At 44.9% G+C, this 26116-nt stretch overlaps 1 protein-coding gene across 2 annotated transcripts in view; it reads right to left on the bottom strand.

Annotated features, from left to right (window-relative positions):
• The window catches only part of itgb4 (integrin, beta 4), a 45959-nt gene extending 27706 nt beyond the window's left edge, over nt 1-18253 (bottom strand). Inside the window, exons 1-10 of one of the 2 annotated variants that reach the window (XM_083635565.1) lie at nt 18015-18253; nt 12519-12598; nt 9800-9882; nt 8296-8394; nt 6271-6475; nt 4407-4503; nt 4150-4321; nt 1749-2012; nt 1132-1221; nt 811-933 (exon numbers count right to left, since the gene is read on the bottom strand). In XM_083635565.1, the coding sequence (XP_083491691.1) occupies nt 811-933; nt 1132-1221; nt 1749-2012; nt 4150-4321; nt 4407-4503; nt 6271-6475; nt 8296-8394; nt 9800-9882; nt 12519-12591 (1206 nt within the window). In that variant the 5' untranslated portion in view covers nt 12592-12598; nt 18015-18253. The remainder of the gene's footprint in view (nt 1-810; nt 934-1131; nt 1222-1748; nt 2013-4149; nt 4322-4406; nt 4504-6270; nt 6476-8295; nt 8395-9799; nt 9883-12518; nt 12599-18014) is intronic. The other variant, XM_083635564.1, reaches the window with a different exon arrangement.
• Nucleotides 18254-26116: the final 7863 nt, after the last annotated feature.

Genomic DNA, 26116 nt, shown 5'->3' with positions numbered 1-26116 from the left:
CTACATAAGAACAGGCTGTAACTCTGGGTTAGAACTATATTGTGGAGGTTGTTCCCTGACTACAGCTACATAAGAACAGGCTGTAACTCTGGGTTAGAGCTATATTGTGGAGGTTGTTCCCTGACTACAGCTACATAAGAACAGGCTGTAACTCTGGGTTAGAGCTATATTGTGGAGGCTGTTCCCTGACTACAGCTACATAAGAACAGGCTGTAACTCTGGGTTAGAGCTATATTGTGGAGGTTGTTCCCTGACTACAGCTACATAAGAACAGGCTGTAACTCTGGGTTAGAGCTATATTGTGGAGGTTGTTCCCTGACTACAGCTACATAAGAACAGGCTGTAAAACCTGCAATGACATTTTATAGAGTGGTGCAGGAATGAGTCCTAAAACCCGGAAACGTGTTCGCATCCTCGTCTCCAAGTCAATGAGTTTTTTGAATGGGGTTTTTGGTTGGAAGCCCTTTAGTAAGGTCTGTGGTGAACAAAAGTGTATGATACTTACACTTTTTGTTCAGCAAGATCATCTTCACGGAAAACGACTTCATGCATTTGTCACTTCTAGGCTGGATTATTGCCATTTTTTGCACTTTAGATTTTTTGTAATTTTATCTCTTGATTTGTCTTCGGATTATTGATGTGAGCGCTACTGCATACGTACAAGTCAAATTCCTCTTATCTGATTACATAATAATTCATTCTCATGAGTATGACTTTCAATGGAGTGTTTTGCATGAATGAACGATGGTCTAAAGAGCGGTTGAACCCTACTGTGTTTGTGACTGTACGAACAGCTGTTCCACATCTTACTATTTCTCCAGGCTTGATTTTAAAGGCTCCATACTCCACGACCTCACCGCTGCTGGACAGGAATTCAGCGTCGATGGCCTTGGGCCTGTCCTCCGCACGCATGCTCATCTTAGATCGGATGTTCTGGAAAAGGACACAGGATGTCGGCCACAGAAGTTGCATTTGTCAGGGTTTGATCACAGCAATCTGGAATGTGGATTCTCTCTGCTTTCAGTCATGCAGCTGAATCAATGGTTAGGGTTAGGTTTAGGTTTGGGGTTAGGGTTAGGTTTAGGGTTAGCTTTAGGGTTAGGGTGCAGCTGAATCAAGGTGGCATTTTACCTCGAAGGCCTTCTCCATGACATTCAGGATATTAGAGGAATCTTCTTGCAGCAGACCGACCTCAGCAATGGGGAAATACTGGTGGAGTTTCTGTGTCACATAACAATAATACAACAGAATTATAATAATTAATTATAATTAATTATAATACAACAGAACGTCCACGTCCTAAATAGTCAAGTGAACTTCTGACACTCAGGGTTCCCACACCTTCTTCTACATCCAATTCAAGGTCTTTTTTAAAAGGACTTTCCAGGGGCAATTCCCTCTAATTCATGGAACCACCATGGCATACAGTAGTTTGAGACACGGATCACGGTTAATTACTGTTACAATGCTTCTTTTTATCATGAGAGCTAGCAGGCTTTAACAGAAGCTCACAGACAATGAAAAAGAATAATCTGTGAACACGTCTCAACTTCCAAGCTTCAACTCTCTCTGATGAGTCACACATAGTCCACACATAAATCACACTTACACCTCACATCGTGCAAACAGACATGACCCATGTCTATTTATGTCTATTTTCAAGAAATTTCAAGGCCTGGATTTCTTTCTCAAATTCACAACCTTTCAAGGCTTTCGAAGACCCGTGTGGGTAACTAAACCCCACTGACCTCGTAGTAGGTATAGGAGTGGTTGGTGATGGCGAAGATGGGGATGATGTTGTGCTTGCCCAGCAGGCGGACCAGCGTGGGGACAGAGGGGTAGTCCTGCCTGGTGTCCTGGGTGTATCTCTCCTGGGCGTCCAGGTGGCAGCGTTCGTCGTTGCGCGGCAGGATGCCCGACAGCACGTTGGCGCCGTCCGCCTCGTAGTGGAAGGCCGACTCAGTGGAGAACACCAGGAGGTGCGTGCTGTGGTTACGCCAGCCGATCTTATCCTGGGAGAGAAGAGCGGAAAGACACACACGCGGAAAGACACACACACACACACACACACACAATTATCAGAATGGTCGCCAGAATAAAATGTCGGCATTGTTCGTTTCTGCAATCCACGGATACGTAAAATATCACGTTTCTGAAAAAAAAAATACGTTGCATATCCCGTTTCTCGATATGTGTATATCAACGTCATAGAGTCTGCTATGGAAATAGCGCGGTGGCCAGTAAGAGTATTACGCCTTGGGGTAGGGGTGTGTGCGTGTGTGTGTGTGTGTGTCGAGGGCGTAAACACTTGCCTTTCATACCGGAGGGCCGTCTCCATTTCAACAGCAAGTCACATTGAACCTTTTTGTTACTTGCCTAAACAAAACCAAAGTTGTTCTAAAATATCTGGGACCTGTTTTTGGCTACTTTGATGAGGTTAAGAATGACAAGTGACTGAGGTTAGAGGTGACGGGGGGCTCGCCCGTCTGGTCTCTCATGAGTCGTGTTTCCATTACCCTCAGAAATGCGCAAAATCTAAATATCGCAATAGAAATTGGGTAATGGAAACACGTAAATTTCGAAAAACCACCCAAATATCGCAAAAAGTTTTTGCGCTCTCATGAGGTGGTTTTTCAGATGTGTCGATATAGCAGTTTATCGCAAAAGTGTAATGGAAACACATTTTCCGCATTTGCACGTCATGTGACCCATTCTCCTTTGGAAAAGCAGCGGAAAATGAAGGAGAAACGGTTCGATAAGCCATGGCAAAACCTCCGCAGCAAGTGGAAAACTTTGAAGCAACGCTAGCAGAAAGACGAGTGTTATGCAAAATAAATATAAAATAGATAATGTTTAATGGCAGAAATCGGTCCATGGTGACAGGCTGCCTGTGAGCGCGCATTTGGCACAGCGGCGAGATGAGGTGATGAAAAGCACACACCGGTGCGGTATGTGCTCCTGACTGAAGTGAATACAGTGACTGTGAGTAATACATTACACACGTTTCAGGTGCAATGTTATAATTATAATACAGAACATTCTGATTATTGAACCAAATCAGCCTTTTCCCCCCTCCATCTCTAAATCGGACCAGTTGTAGGGTATTAGGCTACATTTTTTCCTCTGCCTGTCGCGCTCACTGCATTCACCGCAGCCAGCAACATTTTGCGACTCTTTTCTTTTGAATTGATAATCAGGCTCGTTTATATGCGTTGTAACTTCATGTTGTGATTTGCATTGACCATTGGTTGGATTTGAGCATGCAGGGGACGGGATATGGGGCAGATCCCGTGCGTAATCACTGTGGCAGCTGCTGGTAACGGGAAGTGCGTTCAGGTGTGTGCGCCGTCACTCAACTCAACTTCAATGGAAACGCCTACAAGTCGCAATTGTACATTGTTGAAGTTGTAGAAATATCGCAATTATTTTGCGAAAAACTGTAATGGAAACACAGCTATGGACCCCTTGTGTGGGATCCCATGCACAATATCTTTTACAAACACAAGCACTTTATGCAGCTGGTAGCACCATGTTGTAATGTTGAATTTCAATGATGTATGTATTTTTGTTTATTTGTTTTTCTTTTCTTTTACTTCCTGTGTCTGGGTTTGTTTTTCTTGTCCGTGTATTATTGTTCTATAAAAATGTATAATAAAATATTGAGGGGAAAAAAAACTTTACCAAAGTTGAAGTTGTTTTATTTGCGTTTAACATTGTAAAGGCGGTGTGGTTTTCAAATTAATTGCCGCTTTGCTTCAAATTCATGTTGAGAGAAGAGAAAAAGGCCGACGTTTTGTTTCAAATTTACGTGGAGGTTGTATGCATCCACGCAGATTTTATTTATTCATTTTATTTATTTATTTATTTGATTATTTATTCTGCCGATTGGGTTGCCATTATAGATCCTACTAACCCAGACCTGGGCATTATGCGGCCCAGGGGCCAGGAGCGGCCCTCATGATGGTTCTGCCTGGTCCAGGAGGTCTAAGACGGAGTGATTTTCAATAATAAATACTGAAGAATAAGTGCACAGTATGTTTTCTATCATTTCTTGTCTATAATTTAATCTAGTTACAAAATTTGAGGTTACGGCATGACAATACTTCTTTTGGCCCCCCAGGATAAATGATTCCCCAGCCGTGTACTAACCCCACACACTCCGGCCTGCAGTATGGCATCAAATCCGCCTTCAGGAGCGTCCAGGTTGCCAGAGATCCTCTCCTTCTGCAGCTCGCTGGTGAAGAAGTCCGTGTCGGAGGTCAGCCTGATGACGTTTTCGAAGGAGAAGGGCGGGTCGCTGTCGGGCCACGGCTGGCGGAGCCTGAGACAGGCAGAGAAAAGTAATGGGAGCAACATGCTGGATGAAAGCACATTTGCAGGCGTTTGCATCAGGTTGTCCTTCTTACTTCTCGGGTCTCATGTCAGTCTGGGGCTCAATCACTTTGTCCACGAACTTTCCGAAGCCGATGGTGTAGTCGTCTGACAGCTTCTCCACCAACGAAGCTACGAGGAAACACATCCACCATCAGCGTCACAGCATCTATAAGAGAGGCAAAGTGACCGCCTACTTCCTGCTTCAGCACTGTACCAGAGATTTTCATCCGCCATTTATTTTCCCATACACATTTCGTAAAATGCGTATATAAAATAGTTTTACTGGTTCAAACCAAACGGTACAGATATATTTAGAAACAGGAGAGATCGCATAACATTTCACTGGGACCAAAACATTTAAAAAAAAATGCGGGTTTAAAGAAAATATTTCTTCGATGTTGTTTTTTTAAGTTTTGGTCCAAGTGAAATGTTCTATGGTCTCTCCCGATTATAGCGTTAGCTGAACCGTTTGGTTCAACGAAGTACAACTATTTTATAAGCATTTTACGACATGTCTACGGGAAAATAAATGGCGGATGAAAATCTCTGGTACAGTGCTGAAGCAGGAAGTGACGTTCCACTTTGGCTCTCTATATGCAGGATTATATAGGTGAAGAAAATCTATCCTCAACAGTCATCAGAACAGGGTTCTTCTCACACCTTCTGAAACATCCAATTCAATTACTGTCAAAGGACTTTCCAGGCCCAATTCCCTCAGATTCCAGGACCCAACTCAGCAAAGTTTGATACATGGATCAAGGTGAATTACTGCTACAAAACTGAGAATGTTTATAATGAGAACTAGCAGCTCTACAGAAGCTCACAGACAACAACTAAAAAGAGTTTGGGCGAGACAGCGCATGAAACAAGGAGACACACATGCAGGCAGTGGAATGAAAGTAACCTATATTTAACAACAAAAAATCGAAATAACTTCCATTTCTATAAGGCTACATTCACACAGCCATCCTTAGTGCTTGAATCTAATCTTTTTTCCCCTAAGTGACTCAGGTCAGTCTTTTTCATGACTGTGTGAACAGTACAAGTCACATTGAAAGTGACTTTTTTAAAGACGACCTGGGCTACTTTCAAATGTGGAAAAACATCAGATTCGAATCTGATGTTTTGGAATGTGACTCCGGTGTGAACAGACATCTGGCCCATATCTGACTTAATGCTTCAATGTGACTTTTACGCTATCCCAGAGCGACATTCGTCACTATTCTGCGCTGGCGGGAGGAGGGAGGACCAAGCGGGCAGATTGTGATTACAAACATGGAGGACAGCTGCGAGGGAGCTAATCAGTGGAGGGACAGTGAGGTTTTAGACCTTATACAGTATGTATAAGCAAGAAGTAGCTGCTATTGCTCCACAAAATGCCATAATTAAAATTTTGGCTCTCTTTCTCCTCCTACTCGCTATCATCTGCTCCTGTATTCGCTGGCTTCCACTGCACAATAACTTGTAAATTAAACCGTAAACAACAGATGAAACAACATCGTCAGCTACCTCCATGTTTACTGCTGTCTTCTTCCGGGTTTACGTAGAACAGCAGTGTGCTGCATGTGACGTTATAGTTGTTCTTCTGTGTATGCGGGTCACTTCAGGTCTGCGACCTGTTCACACTGGAGTCTGATATGGGCCACTTTTAAAAAGTCTGTGTGAACAGGCACACACAAAAATCTGATTCAAGCACTAAGTCAGATTCAAGCACTAAGGGTGGCTGTGTGAACGTGGCCTAAGAGTTGTTTCTATTCTTGCACAGAATATATAAATTCAAGCACATCTCTATTTTCAAAAACTTTCAAGCCCTTGATTCCCCCCCTCAAATTCACAAAGTTTCAAGGATTTCAAGGACCTGTGGGAACCCTGTCAGAACCTCGTCCCGTCTCTCACCCAGCTCCTTGCCCATCCGCTTGAGGTTGTCCAAATCGTCCGCCATGGAGTTGGAGAAGTCCATGAGAATGTAGAGGTCCAGGGGGCCCTTGGTGGGAGCGAACACCTCCATGTCCACCACCTTCTCCTCCCCCGGCAGGAAGGACATGCTCATCTGCTGTGGAGCCATCTGGGACTGCTGGAGCTTAACGTCAATCTGCCTCGCCTGAGAATGCACGGGCAGGAGGTGTGGGGGAGAAAAAAGATACTTAATACAACATACACTAAAATACAATCAAACGTTTAGGCATACCTGATTGAATGTTCTGTTTTTCATCATCTGAAAACCATTTTGACCTAAAGGCGTATGTTTAAACTGGCAGTGTAAATGCAAAACCATAAAGAAAAATGGTTTCACTACAATGGAATGGCTACTATGGGGACTAACATCACACATGAATACAAATTGGGGCAATTGAATCCCCAAGAGTCTCAGCTTTCCAGTCACCCAAATTATGTCATTCCAAGAAGGTTTAGGGACCCCAGTATACAGAAACATTCAAATACAAAATAACACATTTATACTGCATGCAAAAAAAAAGCATGGTTTATTTTGCCAAAAACTGCATGGTATTAGCATAAAGTGTTCAGAGAAGGGAGAAGCCAGCACTCCAAATGTCTTTTCATATGATTTATTTTCCTCAAACCTGGGCAGCAGACAACAGACGTTTCAGTCAAAGACCTTCCTCAGCGTTGTTTATTAGCATAAAGTGGGCATGTGTGTAAAGGGGAGAGTTGTGGATACCAATAGAACACATTCTCATTCTCATTCAGATTTTTTTTTTACCTTTATTTATACAGGGGGAGTCTCACTGAGAGCAATGCTCTCTTTTTCAGGAGCGCCCTGTTCACATTCACAAAACACATTCACACCTGGAAGATGAGCAGTACAACCACAGTCTGATCTGCTGGCCACTGATCAGCTCCACTGGAGCAGTTGGGGTTAAGGGCCTTGCTCAAGGGCACCTCAGTGGTGGTAATGAGGGAGGAGCAAGCGCTGCCTTTTCACTTTGCCCACCCAGATCGATCCTGCCGGTCCCGGGGATTGAACCGATGACCTTCCGGTCACAAGCTCGCTTCTCTAACCTTTAGGCCACCACTCCCACCAAGGGACCTCTTTGAACATGGTCATGCCAATGTTTCCCTCAACAAAATGTAGCCTAAACTTGGATCCTTATTTAGCCCCCTTCAAGCCAGCATGACATGGTTGGCAGAACTTGGCAGCAATGGATGCCTCAGATCAGATCAGTCACTGTAGCAGTAAACATGAGCCCGGGACAGCCTCTGGAGGACACTTATGTCTGCCATGGACTTTAAGAGGGTAGACTCAATTGGGGCATGGTGGCACAGTGGTAAGCGCTGTCGCCTCACAGCTAGAAGGTCCTGGGTTTGATTCCCACCTGGGACGCTGTGAGCGCTGAAAGAGTGCGTGCCCGTCCGCATGTCCTCGAGTGCCCACCGCCCGGGTGGGGTTGTCAAAAGGGCCTTTCTGTGTGGAGTTTGCATGTTCTCCCCATGCCCCCCTGGGGGTTTCCTTCATATAGGAACCCCACACCAAAACATGCAATATCCTGGTCGCTGATGTGGTGCCTCCTCTGGTCGTTAAGGGCGCCTGTTCGGAGGGAGGGGAACTGGTTGGAATAGCGTGATCCTCCCACGTGCTATGTCCTACCGGTGAAGCTTCCCCTGTCAGGTGAAAAGAAGCGGCTGGCTAACTGCCCATGTCTCGGAGGAAGCATGGAGCCAGTTTCGGCTCTCCCCAGATTGGCAGATGGTGGAGCAGCAACCAGGATAAACAAATTAAAATTAGCACTAATGGGGGATAAAAATGGGATAAAAAAATCTTGAGGAAAAAAAAGAGGGTAGACTCAATGTAGTGACATCAATTATTTCAGCCACTAGGGTGAAATATGTCCTCGCCTACTTGCAGATTCCGCCTATGAAAGAAAGTAAAGCCATATAGGGTGTAAAGATGGAAGGACTTACGCTCTCGATCTTCAAGGTGCTTTCAGATGTGATCGCTGCTCCAGCACTGCAGCTACTTTTCATATTGTCATACAGGTCACAGCGGGGGCCATTGAAGGTCTGGGGAGACAGGACATTTCATCAGCCACATCTTCCTTCTTTCTCAACAAGACCTTGCAGGAAAAATACTTTGTAGAATCACTTTGAATTCAGCCTGTAAGTTTTCTTGTTTGATGTATATTAGTTTGAAGGACATGTTTTGTGTAAAAGCCTTACAACCCTTAAGGAGATTCTTGTCTCTGATTACGCAATAGGTTCGAGGTGCAACACAGCCATTATCACAGTGAAGAACGCCCTCTTATTACATCATAAGTCGAGGACCCTACCGCTGTAAGGGAAGCACCCCGGAGAAGCTTTGATTAAATATATTGCTTATATTTGAGCAAAGGTATTCAATATGATGAAGAATGTATGACCACGTGCATAATCATGTAATGGGAGCGATATGTAGATGGAATGTCTTAAATATATTTTTGTGGTTTTATTTTCATATTGTGTGTTTGACACACTGCTTCACTGTTTATACTGTATATAACGTACCTTTTAAAAAAGTAAATGGAAAATAACTAATGACAAGCTGCTGATTAAGACAATAAAACATTATGGGGCTGTTATCCTAGACTCTGCAACTCTTTATTTGAATATTATAATTCATTTTACAGATGTGAGATGTTTTTGCCACATAAAGGGCAACATTTCCATCCAAGGCCATCATTTTAGTATTTAAGTATTGTCCTCGGGTCAATTTGACCCGAAATAAAAGGTTTTTCCATCAGAAATGTGGTGTTCTTCCATCAAATTGCCCGAAAATCACATGGGTGGTTCAATACTATGCCCTTCACAAATAAACTTTATTTGACCTCATTTCATTGAATTCAAAATAGTTCCTCTTGTTGTCTGGGTCAAATTGACCCGGTCTGGTTTGACTGTTTATAAAAGCACCATGAAGTATAAATGTTCAATTGGAATTCATGGTCAATAGAGCTCGCTCTAAAATCATTTTGGTGTGATTTTGATGATATGGAAACATGGAATTGATGCCAAACATGGAAATGATGCCATCAAAATGACATCAGTTTTGTAATGACCAATAAAATCTTAAAATTGGAAGCCTTACCTACAAAAAACCCAGAGAAAGTAATGAAATGCATGCTTTTTGTAAAAAAAAAAAAAAAAAATAGCTGGAGGGCCAAAAATACTTTTTGGGCTTTATAATGGGGATTTTTTTTGGGGGGGGGGGGGGGGGGGGGCTTTATAATAGGGATTTTTTTTTCTGATAACGCACACAAAAATCAAAATTGATCAAACTCAATGTTGGTGCTAATCTTTTAGATATACCACACTGTACCACTAAAAAAAAAGATCACTTTGCATGACATGAGTTTGAGGACAATACGAGGGTTAAAGATCTGAAGTGACTTCTTCCATGTTCAGTTTTCTAGCTGTTCCCTGCTCTCGCTCTCACCTCGTCAGGACAGTAGGCGCAGCCTTTCCCGGCCTGGAGGCACACAGAGCAGGTGCTGGCCCGGGCTGCCAGGCAGTAGTTGGCTGTCGGGGGGAGCGGAGTCAGTAGAGTAGAGTCAGTAGTGTCACAGAGGCAGGAGAGTCAGAGTCAAACACATGATTCATAGCTGGAATACCTGCGGTAACACCCAACGTCTTACCCTCACTAGAGGTGGGAATAACCGACTCGCAATACGCGATACGCTGTCCACGACAATGATGGTACCACGATTCTGCGATACATTGCAAGACAATTCATCTACGATACATCACAATATCTGTGTAACTGATGAAAGAACATCCCTAAAAAAGGAAAAAAGTAGTCATTTAAAGCAGTATTTATTCACTGCATTGTAGTGTCAGTTTGACAGACTTTGACAACTGACAACTGACAAATTGTTTCATCAATTTACAACAAAGTGCATAGAGTCTTAGCTTAGTAGTGCCTCTTCCTCTCTCTCACGCACACACACACACACACACACATGCACACACACGCACTCACACGCACAAGCAGACGCACACGCACACACACACACACACACACACACACACACACACACACACACACACACACACAGCAACTTGTCCATGTGTGCCTTCATTCCAATGCAAAATAGTCATAAACTGGCAAAAGGCCGAACTGCCAGTAAGCATAACAGTTCTTGAGTTCAAAAGAAGGGGTATCCGGGTATTGTAGCGGTAGATTCCCTGCCTACCAATACGAGGGTCGCAGGGTCGCGCCCCCGTGTTACCTCCGGCTTAGTCGGGTGTCCATACAGGCACGATTGGCTGTGTCTGCGGGTGGGAAGCCGGAATGAGGGTATGTCTCCTGGTCACATGCTGCACTAGCCCCTCCTCTATTCGGTCAGGGCGCCTGTTTGGGGCAGAAGGGAACTGGAGGGAATAGTGTGATCCTCCCACATGCTACGTCCAGCCGGTGAAGCTCCCCGCTGTCAGGTGATAAGAAGCGGCTAACAACTGCATGTGTATTGGAGGAAGCATGTGTGTCTCTCTGGCTCTCCCCAGACCGGCAGAGGGGGTAGGGCAGCGAAAGGGGCAGCAGGGGGAATTGGCAAAGTACAATTGGGGAGAAAATGTGGGGAAATCAGAAAAAATAAATGTTTAAAGGAAGGATACAACTAAAACCTTTTCAATCTGTGCAAATTAAGTTTACAAAAAAATAATAAGTGAATGAAAAAAATACTCATTTACCATAATCAACTTGTTTTCCGTAAGCCTGGACACATTTCAGTGCTTACCAACTTGTTTTATGTATCGATATTAATAATGTATTTGAAGAGGAAGTATTGATATTCTGTCCCGCCCCTAATTCTCACACACCCCTGACTTGTCATTTAGCCTTCAGTAGTCTCGCTTGCCAGACTCTCTCCCTGCAAAGGGGTGGGGGAGAGTCTGGCTGGTAATAGCTTCACTGTGGACTAGTGGGGGAAAAGGCTCTGTTTAATACCTTTACAGCCATCCACCGAAAGTACCATGCAGGTTGGCTTCATTGCACAACATCAATCGTTTTCAGCGTGTAGCAACAAGCTAGCGGCTAGCGCTGCTGTTGTTATTGTTTCAAAGCGGCCGGCGCAGGCATTTGAGATCGGCAGATTCGACACGCACAGCAGCAGAGGCATTTGAGATCCACAGATTCGACACGGAGGGAGCCGAAAGGAAATCCATAAATGGTCGCAGCCGGTCAGGCAGAGCGGGTCGGAGCCAATTGGAGAGCTTGCAGGGAGCAGAATGGGATTACCATCCGGCACCGACTGAAATGGTCGGCACCAATGGGAGAGCTAAGTCCACCAGGCTGCTTCAAGCCAGTCAGACTAAGGGGCACTTTACACGAGGACGGTTTCCTATGGTGACGGGGAATTATTTTATCGTTAGTGCCTCCCTTTTAGACGGCGACAGCGAATTTGCGCTTAGGAAACGACACATTTTGAAACCACCCTCCAGAGTGGAATTCTTGGTGACGCTCCCCGCTGAGCGCTCCATGTAATCGCTTTGACCCGGCTCATTTCAGGAACTCTGACGTGCCTGCACACGCGACACACGTGATTACGTCATTGCCGTGCGCGAGTTACACAACAGCATCAGTCAGGAAAACAACACGAAGAGACAAAGTAGTCGGACTTGCTTTTTGCTTTCGCCATGGCTGTGATTCTGTTCAAAGTTTACCGCTGCTGTGAGAGAAGTGTTTAAAAGGAAGTCGCGGAAGTATTTATAGGCTGACCCGGCACTCTCCAAGTTGTGGAGCGACGAGCAACGCCCCGTTGACCATCACACTGCCACCTAGCGACCTGGCATGTACATTACGGCGTTTTAAAAATTCAACAGCGCTCATGTAAACAGGGAGAAGGTGTGAAGGAAAAGGTGTGAAGGAAACGATTGTGTCGTTTCTTCCAGAAACTGTTCTCGTGTAAAGGGCTTCTAAGCCTTCAGTAATGTCTGGTCTGAGCTTACCCTCCTCTACATGTCTGCTTCCTAAATAACAATGACTCACTCTCAACATGTCTTTAAAGTGTAAACAAGCCTGCTGACCTTGGCGAGAAGACTGTCAAACTAAATTGAGTATATTACCAAATCACCACATCTCTCTAGCTATTGCTGCACTGAAGAACATCTCATGTATGAACTGTAATGAGAAAGGGTTCGTGATGATTCCTTCTCACCATTGTCAGCACAACAGCTACTCAGGAGGACGGCAAGAAGCCCCACTGAGAGATGTAACGTCCATCTCCCCATCGCCTTCCTGCAAAACAAACACACATGAATTTACACTTACATTATTAACACATTACAGCAATAGCAAAAACAAGTTTAATGCATAATAAGTTCAAATCTACTTCTTCGTTGCAGAGAGAGAGGGAGAGAGAGAGAGAGAGAGAGAGAGGGAGAGAGGGAGAGGGAGAGAGGGGGAGAGGGAGAGGGAGAGAGACTATTATTCCTCAGTGACCTAAAAAAAAAAAGAAACAATGAGAAGCTTAGCCGCAGACAAACTACCCCCACTAAACACAAAGACCACTACAAACTACCCCCACTAAACACAAAGACCACTACAAACTACCCCCACTAAACACAAAGACCACTACAAACTACCCCCACTAAACACAAAGACCACTACAAACTACCCCCACTAAACACAAAGACCACTACAAACTACCCCCACTAAACACAAAGACCACCACAGTATGCAACATGAAATGTCTCAGTAATTGTCTCTGTGGGCAGATAATGGCATATGCGCCATCGTGCTTACCAGGCTACCATCATGCTTACCAGGCTACCATCGTGCTTACCAGGCTACCATCGAGCTTACCAGGCTACCATCGTGCTTACCAGGCTACCATCATGCTTACCAGGCTACCATCGTGCTTACCAGGCTACCATCGAGCTTACCAGGCTACCATCGTGCTTACCAGGCTACCATCGAGCTTACCAGGCTACCATCGTGCTTACCAGGCTACCATCGAGCTTTAAAGGCTACCATCGTGCTTACCAGGCTACCATCAAGCTTACCAGGCTACCATCGTGCTTACCAGGCTACCATCGTGTACCATCGAGCTTACCGGGCTACCATCGTGCTTACCAGGCTACCATCATGCTTAACAGGATACCATCGTGCTTACCAGGCTACCATCGTGCTTACCAGGCTACCATCGTGCTTACCAGGCTACCATCATGCTTACCAGGCTACCATCGTGCTTACCAGGCTACCATCGTGCTTACCAGGCTACCATCATGCTTACCAGGCTACCATCATGCTTAACAGGATACCATCATGCTTACCAGGCTACCATCATGCTTACCAGGCTACCATCGTGCTTACCAGGCTACCATCATGCTTACCAGGCTACCATCATGCTTACCAGGCTACCATCGTGCTTACCAGGCTACCATCGTGCTTACCAGGCTACCATCGTGCTTACCAGGCTACCATCATGCTTACCAGGCTACCATCATGCTTAACAGGATACCATCGTGCTTACCAGGCTACCATCGTGCTTACCAGGCTACCATCGTGCTTACCAGGCTACCACCGAGCTTACCAGGCTACCATCGAGCTTACGAGGCTACCATCGAGCTTACCAGGCTACCATCGTGCTTACCAGGCTACCATCATGCATGAAAATGTGGTGTTTTGTGCCTATAACTCAGAGAAGGAATTTCTCCTTGAGGCGAGAGTGACCTCCCCTTCTAGGCACCAAAAACACATGGGAACAGTAACGTAGCACCTCGCCGTGAACTTGAGCAGGTGTGTTTGCATGCATGTGAGGGTGTATGTGTGTGTGTGTGTGTGTGTGTATGTGTATGTGTATGTGTGTGTGTGTGTGTGTGTGTGTGTGTGTGTGTGTGTGTGTGTGTGTGTGTGTTCATACCATAAGCTGTCACATAAATCACTGGCCAGGTTGGGTCAGTGAAGAAAACAACAGAACAGACTTGACCTGTGAGCCGAGTTGAGAAAAGACCAGAGCCAAGAGCGAACACTAACACTGACACTGACACTAACACTGACACTGACACTAACTAACACTGACACTAACACTGACACTGACACTGACTAACACTAACTAACACTGACACTAACACTAACACTGACACTGACACTAACATGGACACTGACACTAACACTGACACTGACACTAACACTAACACTGACACTGACACTAACACTGACATTGAACTGGAAGGGAGGCAACTGTGACACAGCAGATTCATGTTACTTTTTACTCAGTGATTTTCAATCTTTTTCGTATCAAACACCCTTAATTGAATTTCATCCACAATCCAAATTACAGCCACAGGGTCCCATTTGATGAGATTTTGTCTCTCGAACCAAAATCAGGGAATATTTATATTATATATTTATATATATTTTCATTGTCAGATTTGATTTAGTCTAGAATGACATGACTATCTGTAGATTGTAGGTAGAGAGATAACAGACTGTATTGTAGGTAGAGAGATAACAGACTATCTGTATATTGTAGGTAGAGAGATAACAGACTGTATTGTAGGTAGAGATAACAGACTGTCTCTATTGAAGGTAGAGAGATAACAGACTATCTGTAGATTGTAGGTAGAGAGATAACAGACTATCTGTAGATTGTAGGTAGAGAGATAACAGACTATCTGTAGATTGTAGGTAGAGAGATAACAGACTATCTGTAGATTGTAGGTAGAGAGATAAGACTATCTGTAGATTGTAGGTAGAGAGATAACAGACTGTATTGTAGGTAGAGAGATAACAGACTATCTGTAGATTGTAGGTAGAGAGATAACAGACTGTATTGTAGGTAGAGAGATAACAGACTATCTGTAGATTATAGGTAGAGAGATAACAGACTGTATTGTAGGTAGAGAGATAACAGACTATCTGTAGATTGTAGGTAGAGATAACAGACTGTATTGTAGGTAGAGAGATAACAGACTATCTGTATATTGTAGGTAGAGAGATAACAGACTATCTGTATATTGTAGGTAGAGATAACAGACTGTATTGTAGGTAGAGAGATAACAGACTATCTGTAGATTGTAGGTAGAGAGATAACAGACTGTATTGTAGGTAGATAGATAACAGACTATCTGTAGATTGTAGGTAGAGAGATAACAGACTATCTGTATATTGTAGGTAGAGAGATAACAGACTATCTGTATATTGTAGGTAGAGAGATAAGACTATCTGTAGATTGTAGGTAGAGAGATAACATACTGTCTCTATTGTAGGTAGAGAGATAACAGACTATCTGTATTGTAGGTAGAGATAACAGACTGTACTGTAGGTAGAGAGATAACATACTGTATTGTAGGTAGAGAGATAACAGACTGTCTCTATTGTAGGTAGAGAGATAACAGACTATCTGTATTGTAGGTAGAGAGATAACAGACTGTCTCTATTGTAGGTAGAGATAACAGACTGTCTCTATTGAAGGTAGAGAGATAACAGACTATCTGTATATTGTAGGTAGAGAGATAACAGACTATCTGTAGATTGTAGGTAGAGAGATAACAGACTATCTGTAGATTGTAGGTAGAGAGATAACATGGGCAAAACCAACATGGGCAAATGTTCTTTTAGGTTTAGTGGAGCTGTAAACTGGAACATGTTAGCCCTCCCGATCAAGACTACTACCAGCCAGCTTTCTTTTAAAATGAAGGTCAAATCCTGGCTTTTAGATAATGTCACAGCATAGATGCACTTTGTCTTGGTTTTCTTTCATTTAATTTTATATTATTTTATGTATTTTTATTACTTTTAGTATTTGAGCATTGTTTTGTATTTTAGTATTGTATAGTAGTCTATAGTCTATGTCTCTCTTTTATCATTCTTTGTACTTATGCTTGTTTCGTGTTGTTTGTATTGTCTGTCCTAGACCAAGGACCACAATGGAAACAAGTCTTTGACTTTATTGTGTTTTAATCCTTGATGATGTTTTCCGAGATGCATGTCCTCTGTTCCATGTTTTCTTTGTTACAATACATCAAATAAAATCAATCAATCAATCAATCAACAGACTATCTGTATTGTAGGTAGAGAGATAACAGACTATCTGTATTGTAGGTAGAGATAACAGACTGTACTGTAGGTAGAGAGATAACATACTGTATTGTAGGTAGAGAGATAACAGACTGTCTCTATTGTAGGTAGAGAGATAACAGACTATCTGTATTGTAGGTAGAGAGATAACAGACTGTCTCTATTGTAGGTAGAGATAACAGACTGTCTCTATTGAAGGTAGAGAGATAACAGACTATCTGTATATTGTAGGTAGAGAGATAACAGACTATCTGTAGATTGTAGGTAGAGAGATAACAGACTATCTGTAGATTGTAGGTAGAGAGATAACAGACTATCTGTATCATAGGTAGAGAGATAACAGACTATCTGTATTGTAGGTAGAGAGATAACAGACTATCTGTATCATAGGTAGAGAGATAACAGACTATCTGTATTGTAGGTAGAGAGATAACAGACTATCTGTATTGTAGGTAGAGAGATAACAGACTATCTGTATCGTAGGTAGAGAGATAACAGACTATCTGTATTGTAGGTAGAGAGATAACAGACTATCTGTATCATAGGTAGAGAGATAACAGACTATCTGTATTGTAGGTAGAGAGATAACAGACTATCTGTATCGTAGGTAGAGAGATAACAGACTATCTGTATCGTAGGTAGAGAGATAACAGACTATCTGTATCGTAGGTAGAGAGATAACAGACTATCTGTATCGTAGGTAGAGAGATAACAGACTATCTGTATCGTAGGTAGAGAGATAACAGAGATACTATGATCACAACAGTCATTCTTCTACATTAACTTCTCGTGAACAAAATAATGCTCCAGTCTGACGATTCATCAATTTGCTGGGGACCCCTCCCCCCCCTCAAGACCCCTGGTGGTCCACGGGCCCCACGTTGAGAACCTGCTCTGGATGGATCTGAGGTGGAGGGCGAGGAAGTTCAAAAGAGTTGCTTCTCTGTGAATAACAGCAAGCTGAGCCTGCCAGGTGAACATACCTGCCAGGTGAACATACCACCACGGGGCGTGGGGCTGACCCCCACGTGACATCATCAGGTTGGGGTGGGATCAGAGGTTTGGGGCCATGCTCATGGCCCTCCCTTTGACAGCAATGTAAATCACATCTGTGCAACACACCTGGATCACCACAGCTTTGAACCCCAACCAAGCTGTTCCTCCACCAACGCCAACATAAACTACTGTACAGCTCCATGGGTTCAACATGTCCAGGTAGCGGTGCTTATCTAAACCTGAGGGGGAATGCTCTCTCTCAGTGTGAATACTCTTTGATCTGATCTCGTTTCTTTCACCTTACATTCTGCTCTTTGCTTTGATGTGGCTAATCATGGAGACACACACACACACACACACACACACACACACACACACACACACACACACACACACACACACACACGAGAGAGAGCATTAACATCAAGTAAGATACAACCAAATCTGTCAGCCTCGCATGCAACTATAAAGCCACCAGGTGAGGTGTCATTTTAGATGACACACCTCTAACCACTCAACTCACTCTCTGACGCCAGACACATTGAAAGCAGCAGTATAGTCGGGCACATTTGGAGACACACTGAAAAGAGGTTTATGACTAGGTGCAAAAGAGATGAGTACTGATCAAACAAACCTCTTGCTGCTCTCTTGCCCGATCCAAGTCCAAAAGTCCAACAATGAAATAAGGAAACCACTGAATCCTCCCCTCTCGCTTTGCTCCACGGGTCTCTGAAAAGTTTTTAATCCACCTGTGTCGAGTCCCAAAGCTCTCTGAGGGGAGAGACACACTGCTGTCTTCTCTTCGCTCTCCCTCTTTCTTTCGATCTTTATATGTCTTCCTTCCCTCTTACGGTTCAGTCCGCTCAAATATTGACTTCTTTCCCCTTGAACTCAGCCGAGCCGTGTGTGTGTGTGTGCGTCCCTGTGTGCTGTGTGTGTATGCAGTGTGTGCTGTGTGTAGTGTGTGTGGTGTTTTTTAAGTGTGTGTGCAGTAGGGAGGGAGGGAGGGAGATATGAGAGCGAGTGAGAGTCAGCGAGCGAGTGAATGTGATTGTGTGTGCTGTGACTTGATCCCTCCTTACACACACACACACACACACACACACACACACACACACTCTCTCTCTCTCTCTCTCTCTCTCTCTCTCTCTCTCTCTCTCTCTCTCTCTCTCTCTCTCTCTCTCTCTCTCTCTCTCTCTCTCTCTCTCTCTCTCTCTCTCTCTCTCTCTCTCTCTCTCTCTCTCTCTCTCTCTCTCTCTCTCTCTCTCTCTCTCTCTACCCTACCCAGGTGAGTTAGCCGTGACGAAGAGAGTTGACTCCCTTCCTGTATTTCTACCCCACCCTTTAAGAAAGTTAAAAAGTACCACCACACCTCTGTGTGTCAGACCCCCCCCCCCCCCCCCCCCCTGTGTGTCAGACCCCCCCCCCCTGCATTCCTCCCGGGCAGCAGTTCACCTGTGTGGGCTTGAGGCTAGCGAGCCAGGCCCCTCCCTCCATGGCCCCTCCCTCTCCCGCCATGGCCGACTACCAACAAACCCGATGGGAGTGGCAGGCACACCAAGCAGGAACACTGCCTGCAGGCTATGGGAAACAGAAATGCCTGCTCATAGTTCTGGGGAAATGTTTCGACTGATCAAATAGCAGATATTACCACATCTCTTCACATGGTCAATTTGGTTACTGGTGGCACAGACACTTCTCAGGGCTCTGTCTCATAATGTCTGCCTGGCACAGTGCTCTCTGCCTGGTACTGACCTCTCTAAGTGTTAATGTCTACATGGCACAGTACTCTCTGCCTGGTACTGACCTCTCTAAGTGTTAATGTCTACATGGCACAGTGCTCTCTGCCTGGTACTGACCTCTCTAAGTGTTAATGTCTACATGGCACAGTTCCCTCTGCCTGGTACTGACCTCTCTAAGTGTTAATGTCTACATGGCACAGTGCCCTCTGCCTGGTACTGACCTCTCTAAGTGTTAATGTCTACATGGCACAGTGCTCTCTGCCTGGTACTTACCTCTCTAAGTGTTAATGTCTACATGGCACAGTGCTCTCTGCCTGGTACTCACCTCTCTAAGTGTTAATGTCTACATGGCACAGTGCTCTCTGCCTGGCACTCACCTCTCTAAGTGTTAATGTCTACATGGCACAGTGCTCTCTGCCTGGTACTCACCTCTCTAAGTGTTAATGTCTACATGGCACAGTGCTCTCTGCCTGGTACTCACCTCTCTAAGTGTTAATGTCTACATGGCACAGTGCTCTCTGCCTGGTACTCATCTCTCTAAGTGTTAATGTCTACATGGCACAGTGCTCTCTGCCTGGTACTGACCTCTCTAAGTGTTAATGTCTACATGGCACAGTGCTCTCTGCCTGGTACTCACCTCTCTAAGTGTTAATGTCTACATGGCACAGTGCTTTCTGCCTGGTACTCACCTCTCTAAGTGTTAATGTTAAGGCTATATATATATATATATAATTAAGGCTATGTGTGCACTAGTGCCTCCTCTGGTCGGTCGGGGCGCCTGTTCAGGGGGGAGGGGAACTGGGGAGAATAGCTCTCCCCACGTGCTACGTCCTGCCGGTGATGTAATTTAACTTTTTGCTTCCCGCCCATCATTTTGATGGCTTTAATATTATTCTATAATGTGTCTATAAAATAGTCAGAAGAAATTTAAAAAAGTGGTGTGTTCAAACGTTTGCTGTGTGATGCATGCATCTCATGTACACAGTGTGCCTCATGTACACAGTGTGCCTCATGTACACAGTGTGCCTCATGTACACAGTGTGCCTCATGTACACAGTGCGCCTCATGTACACAGTGCGCCTCATGTACACAGTGCGCCTCATGTACACAGTGTGCCTCATGTACACAGTGTGCCTCAGAAAATGTTCAGCACATTTCCAGACAGGGCCGGTGTGACATGCCCCAGCACGTTCACCTGACTGGAAAGATTACCAGCCTTTAGGCCCGGGCAGACCACAAGCCAGGTGTTACATTCTCTCCTCGGCCACTGTTACACACCTTACAGTACAACCCAATTACACCAATAATGCTGTACTCAGACTCTGTGTTACACACCTTACAGTACAACCCAATTACACTAATAATGCTGTACTCACACTGTGTTACACACCTTACAGTACAACCCAATTACACCAATAATGCTGTACTCACACTGTGTTACACACATTACAGTACAACCCAATTACATCAATAATGCTGTACTCAGACTCTGTGTTACAAACCTTACAGTACAACCCAATTACACTAATAATGCTGTACTCAGACTCTGTGTTACAAACCTTACAGTACAACCCAATTACACTAATAATGCTGTACTCACACTGTGTTACAAACCTTACAGTACAACCCAATGACACCAATAATGCTGTACTCAGACTCTGTGTTACACACCTTATAGTACAACCCAATTACACCAATAATGCTGTACTCAGACTCTGTGTTACACACCATGGGTGGTAGAGCCGCTCGAGAGACTGAGAGAGGAGCCATTTGTCTCTCCACTGTACATCACACTGTGCAATCTGAATGGGGACATACTCAGTCACGCTCCTAGCAACTGAATCTGGCTCCACATAATGGCTTGATTCTCTCGCCATAAAATTGTTGCAAAAGCAACCCTCCCAACACCCACCTCTCCCTCCGGGCTCCTCCCTTCTTGGCTGACACTTTGGCAGTGATGCCAGTCCAAACAGCCCTTTCCCATTCTGAAGGAGGGGCTGGAAGGGTGTGGCCCGCCTAGAATTTTTATGGCTTGTGCACGATTACCAGAATGCCAGCAATGCACTTTCACTGTGCACGGCAGGTACCAGAGTGCCAGCAATGTACTTTCACTGTGCACGGGTACCAGAGTGCCAGCAATGTACTTTCACTGTGCACGCCGGGTACCAGAGTGTCAGCAATGTACTTTCACTGTGCACGGGTACCAGAGTGCCAGCAATGTACTTTCACTGTGCACGCCGGGTACCAGAGTGTCAGCAATGTACTTTCACTGTGCACGGGTACCAGAGTGCCAGCAATGCCCTTTCACTGTGCACGCCAGGTACCGGAGTGCCAGCAATGTACTTTCACTGTGCACGCCGGGTACCAGAGTGCCAGCAATGCCCTTTCACTGTGCACGCCGGGTACCAGAGTGCCAGCAATGCCCTTTCACTGTGCACGCCGGGTACCAGAGTGTCAGCAATGTACTTTCACTGTGCATGCCGGGTACCAGAGTGCCAGCAATGCCCTTTCACTGTGCACGCCAGGTACCGGAGTGCCAGCAATGTACTTTCACTGTGCACGCCGGGTACCAGAGTGCCAGCAATGTACTTTCACTGTGCACGCCGGGTACCAGAGTGCCAGCAATGTACTTTCACTGTGCACGCCGGGTACCAGAGTGCCAGCAATGCACTTTCACTGTGCACGGGTACCAGAATGCCAGCAATGCACTTTCACTGTGCACGCCGGGTACCGGAGTGCCAGCAATCCACTTTCACTGTGCACGCCGGGTACTGGAGTGCCAGCAATGCACTTTCACTGTGCACGGGTACCAGAGTGCCAGCAATGCACTTTCACTGTGCACGGGTACCAGTGTGCCAGCAATGCACTTTCACTGTGCACGCCGGGTACCGGAGTGCCAGCAATGCACTTTCACTGTGCACGCCGGGTACCGGAGTGCCAGCAATGCACTTTCACTGTGCACGCCGGGTACCAGAGTGCCAGCAATGCACTTTCACTGTGCACGCCGGGTACCGGAGTGCCAGCAATGCACTTTCACTGTGCACGCCGGGTACCGGAGTGCCAGCAATGCACTTTCACTGTGCACGCCGGGTACCGGAGTGCCAGCAATGCACTTTCACTCTGCACGAGTACCAGAGTGCCAGCAATGCACTTTCACTCTGCACGAGTACCAGAGTGCCAGCAATGCACTTTCACTCTGCACGAGTACCGGAGTGCCAGCAATGCACTTTCACTCTGCACGGGTACCAGAGTGCCAGCAATGCACTTTCACTGTGCACGGGTACCAGAGTGCCAGCAATGCACTTTCACTGTGCACGGGTACCAGAATGCCCGCAATGCACTTTCACTGTTGAGTTTGAGCTTTCAGTGGGCGCTAGTCATTTCTCTGTGTGTCTAAGTCATTCGATTGTGTCTAATAGGTAACATGTCTGGTGAGAATCCTCGCAAACAGTTGTAGTAGGGGTTTGATTTGTGCCACACCTGTATTTCAGATTGAAATGAGAATGACACATCCTGTAAGTCAGTGGTTCTTAACCTTTTTCATATTAAGGACGGCTAATTCAGTCCACATTAGAGCCACAGACCCCCCATTTGATGGGATTGCCTCTTGAACCCAAATCTGAGAATATTTCTTATTGTGAGATGTGATTTTGTGCTGAATTCCATGACTATCTGTATTGAGAGATAACAGTTAAAGTATGATCAAAATAGTCCTCCTTGTACATTATCTAATTGTGTTAACTTCTTGTAGGCCTAAATTGAATAATAGTGAAATCTACTTGGGACCCTCTGGAACCCTCTCACGGACCCCTGGTGGCCTCCAGACCGCACATTGAGAACCAACCCCTGCTGTAAGTCATAATCCTATAACATGCATAGAGCAGGGGATGGTACACTTCTTCATGTCAAGGACCCCAAAATAGATCTATACATTAGACCACAGACCATCATTTGATTGTCCTCCAACGAGATTTTGTCCCATCTGAGAAGATTTTGTGTTGTTAGTTATGCTTTTATAGGCTATTGACAGAACTGAGTCTATAGGCTACTGCAGGTGGGTGGGTGCAGGTAACAGTGATCTGATTGAATTGTGACTAGTGAGTGTAATAGTGAAAGTATACTATATTGCTCATTTCACTAATGGAACAGCTGGGAACCCTCCTCAAAGACCCCTGCATTTCATGGCACATTGCAATATTTGATTTTAATCACTCGTTAATTGATTACAATCACCTCACTGTAATTGTCCTATATACCAATATACAGAATTGACAATAGAACTATATTTTACACTTTTTTACACAGCCCGTCACTTATTTGCTCTCCTCGGCTAGTCCTCGTCAAAGTTTGTCCACCATGCAAACAGGTAATCAAGACTTACTGTGAAGCAGATGGTCGAGTGGGTCGAATGGATTCATCAGCGACTCAAATGACAGAGCCGCACTTTCCAAACAGGCTACTAGCCTACAAACAAACAATTAAAAAGCAGAAGTTTTCAGTGTGAGTGGGTAATGCCGGCACACAAAGCCCAGCCCAGCCCAGCACCCACCCACCCCCCCGCTGCGCACTGTCTTCACCCCGGGTTCAGTGTGTGTGTGCCAAATGTATGGCCTATTTGCATGACAAAAGCTGCGCTCTTGGTTCAATGCGTTCATTCACTACAAGATGTCTCTCTTTTTTTTGTCACCAATAAAACTGCTTCTGAGATATAGGCCTATAGGGGCTAGAACACACATGGGCAAAATGCGGTCCCAGGGCCGGACCTGGCCCCTGACCCATCTCAATCCGGCCCCCAACGTCCTTGAAGAAAAACAAAACAACCCCCACAAAATCAAGAAAAGGCAGAATTATGTTAGTCTCATCTGCTACGGCCATTGGATTTGTATCACTATTAGGGCCTACGTATATCGGGAGAGAAATTACCAATAACAGTGGGAGAGAGGGTTAAAAATAGGGAGACTCCCACGAAAATCGGGAGTGTTGGCAGCCTGGCAGGTATGATCTCCAATGTGTGGCTTTTCGCTTACTTTGTGTAAGTCAGTATGGCCCTCTGGAAAATCATGTTGCCCACCCCTGGGCTAGAAGAGCATGGGGCATCGCCAAAAGATTCGGTGAAGAAAGTGAAACTCTTGCCGTATTATGGTCGGTAACCCTAGGATACATTTTAAAACTATACAAATATCACAGCCAAAAAAGACAGATGCCATACATGTACAGACAGACACACTTAAAGTGCATACAGTCAATATAAACTCATCGAGTAGGCCTACCACAGACACGCATAGGGAACATTAGGCTATAGCCACCAGGTAGGCTATAATAATCATAATAATAATAAAAACCAACTACTACTGCCTATTGGTGTGTCAAATCTGTGTGATGACAGTGGATTGGGTGCAGGGTTTGTTGGGGAAAAGTTTCAGCCTGTTTAGCACAAGTTGAACGTGTGTCTCGGCTCACCTGCAAATACAGACAGACAGAGACAGACAGACATCTGACTGAGTGAGAAATGCAGTGGAAAACATCGGCCCTTTAACACAGTTATCTTTAAGTTAGCCCTAGGCTACATATTTATCTTTTTATCTATTTTTCTATTAGGCTACTGACTTAACTTCCTATCAGTGCAAGCAGTCCGACTAGGTTTCAATTTAAATTTGTATATACTGCTTTTTTTTACATGATCGGTTCTAAATTGGCCCTTGACCTGCTTTTCTGCCAAGTTTCATGCAAATCCGCTCATAACTTTTTGAGATATTAATAATAATAATAACTTGGTTTTATATATAGCGCCTTTCAAGGAACCCCAGGACGCTTTACAATAGTGAGACAGAATGAAAAAAAAACAGAACAGAAGAGAACAGAACAGAGAGAACAGAGTAGACTATAGGACAAAGGCTTTGTTAAACAGGTGAGTTTTGAAGGTTTTCTTGAAGGAGTCCAGGGATGGGGCGTTGCGGATCTCTGCCGGGAGAGAGTTCCAAAGGTTGGCAGGCGGGTGTGGGGGATGGAGACCTCAGATGCCAGGACGGAGTGTACGGGTGGAGGAGATCAGATAGGTACTGGAGGGCAAGTGCATGGAGGGATTTATACGTGAGGAGCAGGATTTTGTAGGTGATGCGGGACTTGACCGGGAGCCAGTGGAGATGGATTAGGGTGGGGTTGATGTGCTGCCAGGGCTTGGTGCAGGTAAGAACCCTGGCAGCTGAGTTCTGCACATATTGGAGCCTGTCCAGGGCTTTTAAGTAATCCAGACGGGAGGTGATAAAGGCATGGATGAGGATAGGATAGATATCCTGCAGACAAACGGACATGGGGGCGAAAACATAAACTCCCGGCCAACTCTGTGGGCGGAGCTAACCAGTGTGACAGGCTGCGATTGCTTTGATTTACTACAATATTTACCCAATTTATATCCCTAATTTATTTATTGGTAATTCACCTCCCTATAGAGCTGAACAGTCACGTGACTGTTAAGGGTCTGTTGGTAATTCACCTCTCTATACATGTATATACAGACAGAGATATAGGGTGACCTCTCTATACATGTATATACAGACAGAGATATAGGGTGACCTCTCTATACATGTATATACAGACAGAGATATAGGGTGACCTCTCTATACATGTATATACAGACAGAGATATAGGGTGACCTCTCTATACATGTATATACAGACAGAGATATAGGGTGACCTCTCTATACATGTATATACAGACAGAGATATAGGGTGACATCTCTTTCCCCCCTGGGGGCACACAGCAAGCCTAACAACCATTTTCTGGCCCAGTTCCACATCAATTGGCTTTGAATAGATTAGTCTCAGATGACATGCTTTCTAAAAAGCTTACAGTAGCAGACTGCAAAAATGGCTCCGACTCTGAATTGTCTGCAACCATTGGGAATTACAGCAACCCTAAAAATACATGATCAGTTGTAGAATCTGACCTTATCAAAACAGTGGTGTCACACATTACCTGAACATACAGTAATATA

This window comes from Poromitra crassiceps, assembly GCF_964638095.1.
Source record: "Poromitra crassiceps genome assembly, chromosome: 4".
Classification (NCBI taxonomy): domain Eukaryota; kingdom Metazoa; phylum Chordata; class Actinopteri; order Beryciformes; family Melamphaidae; genus Poromitra; species Poromitra crassiceps.
This window is presented reverse-complemented; position numbering and strand designations above follow the sequence as displayed.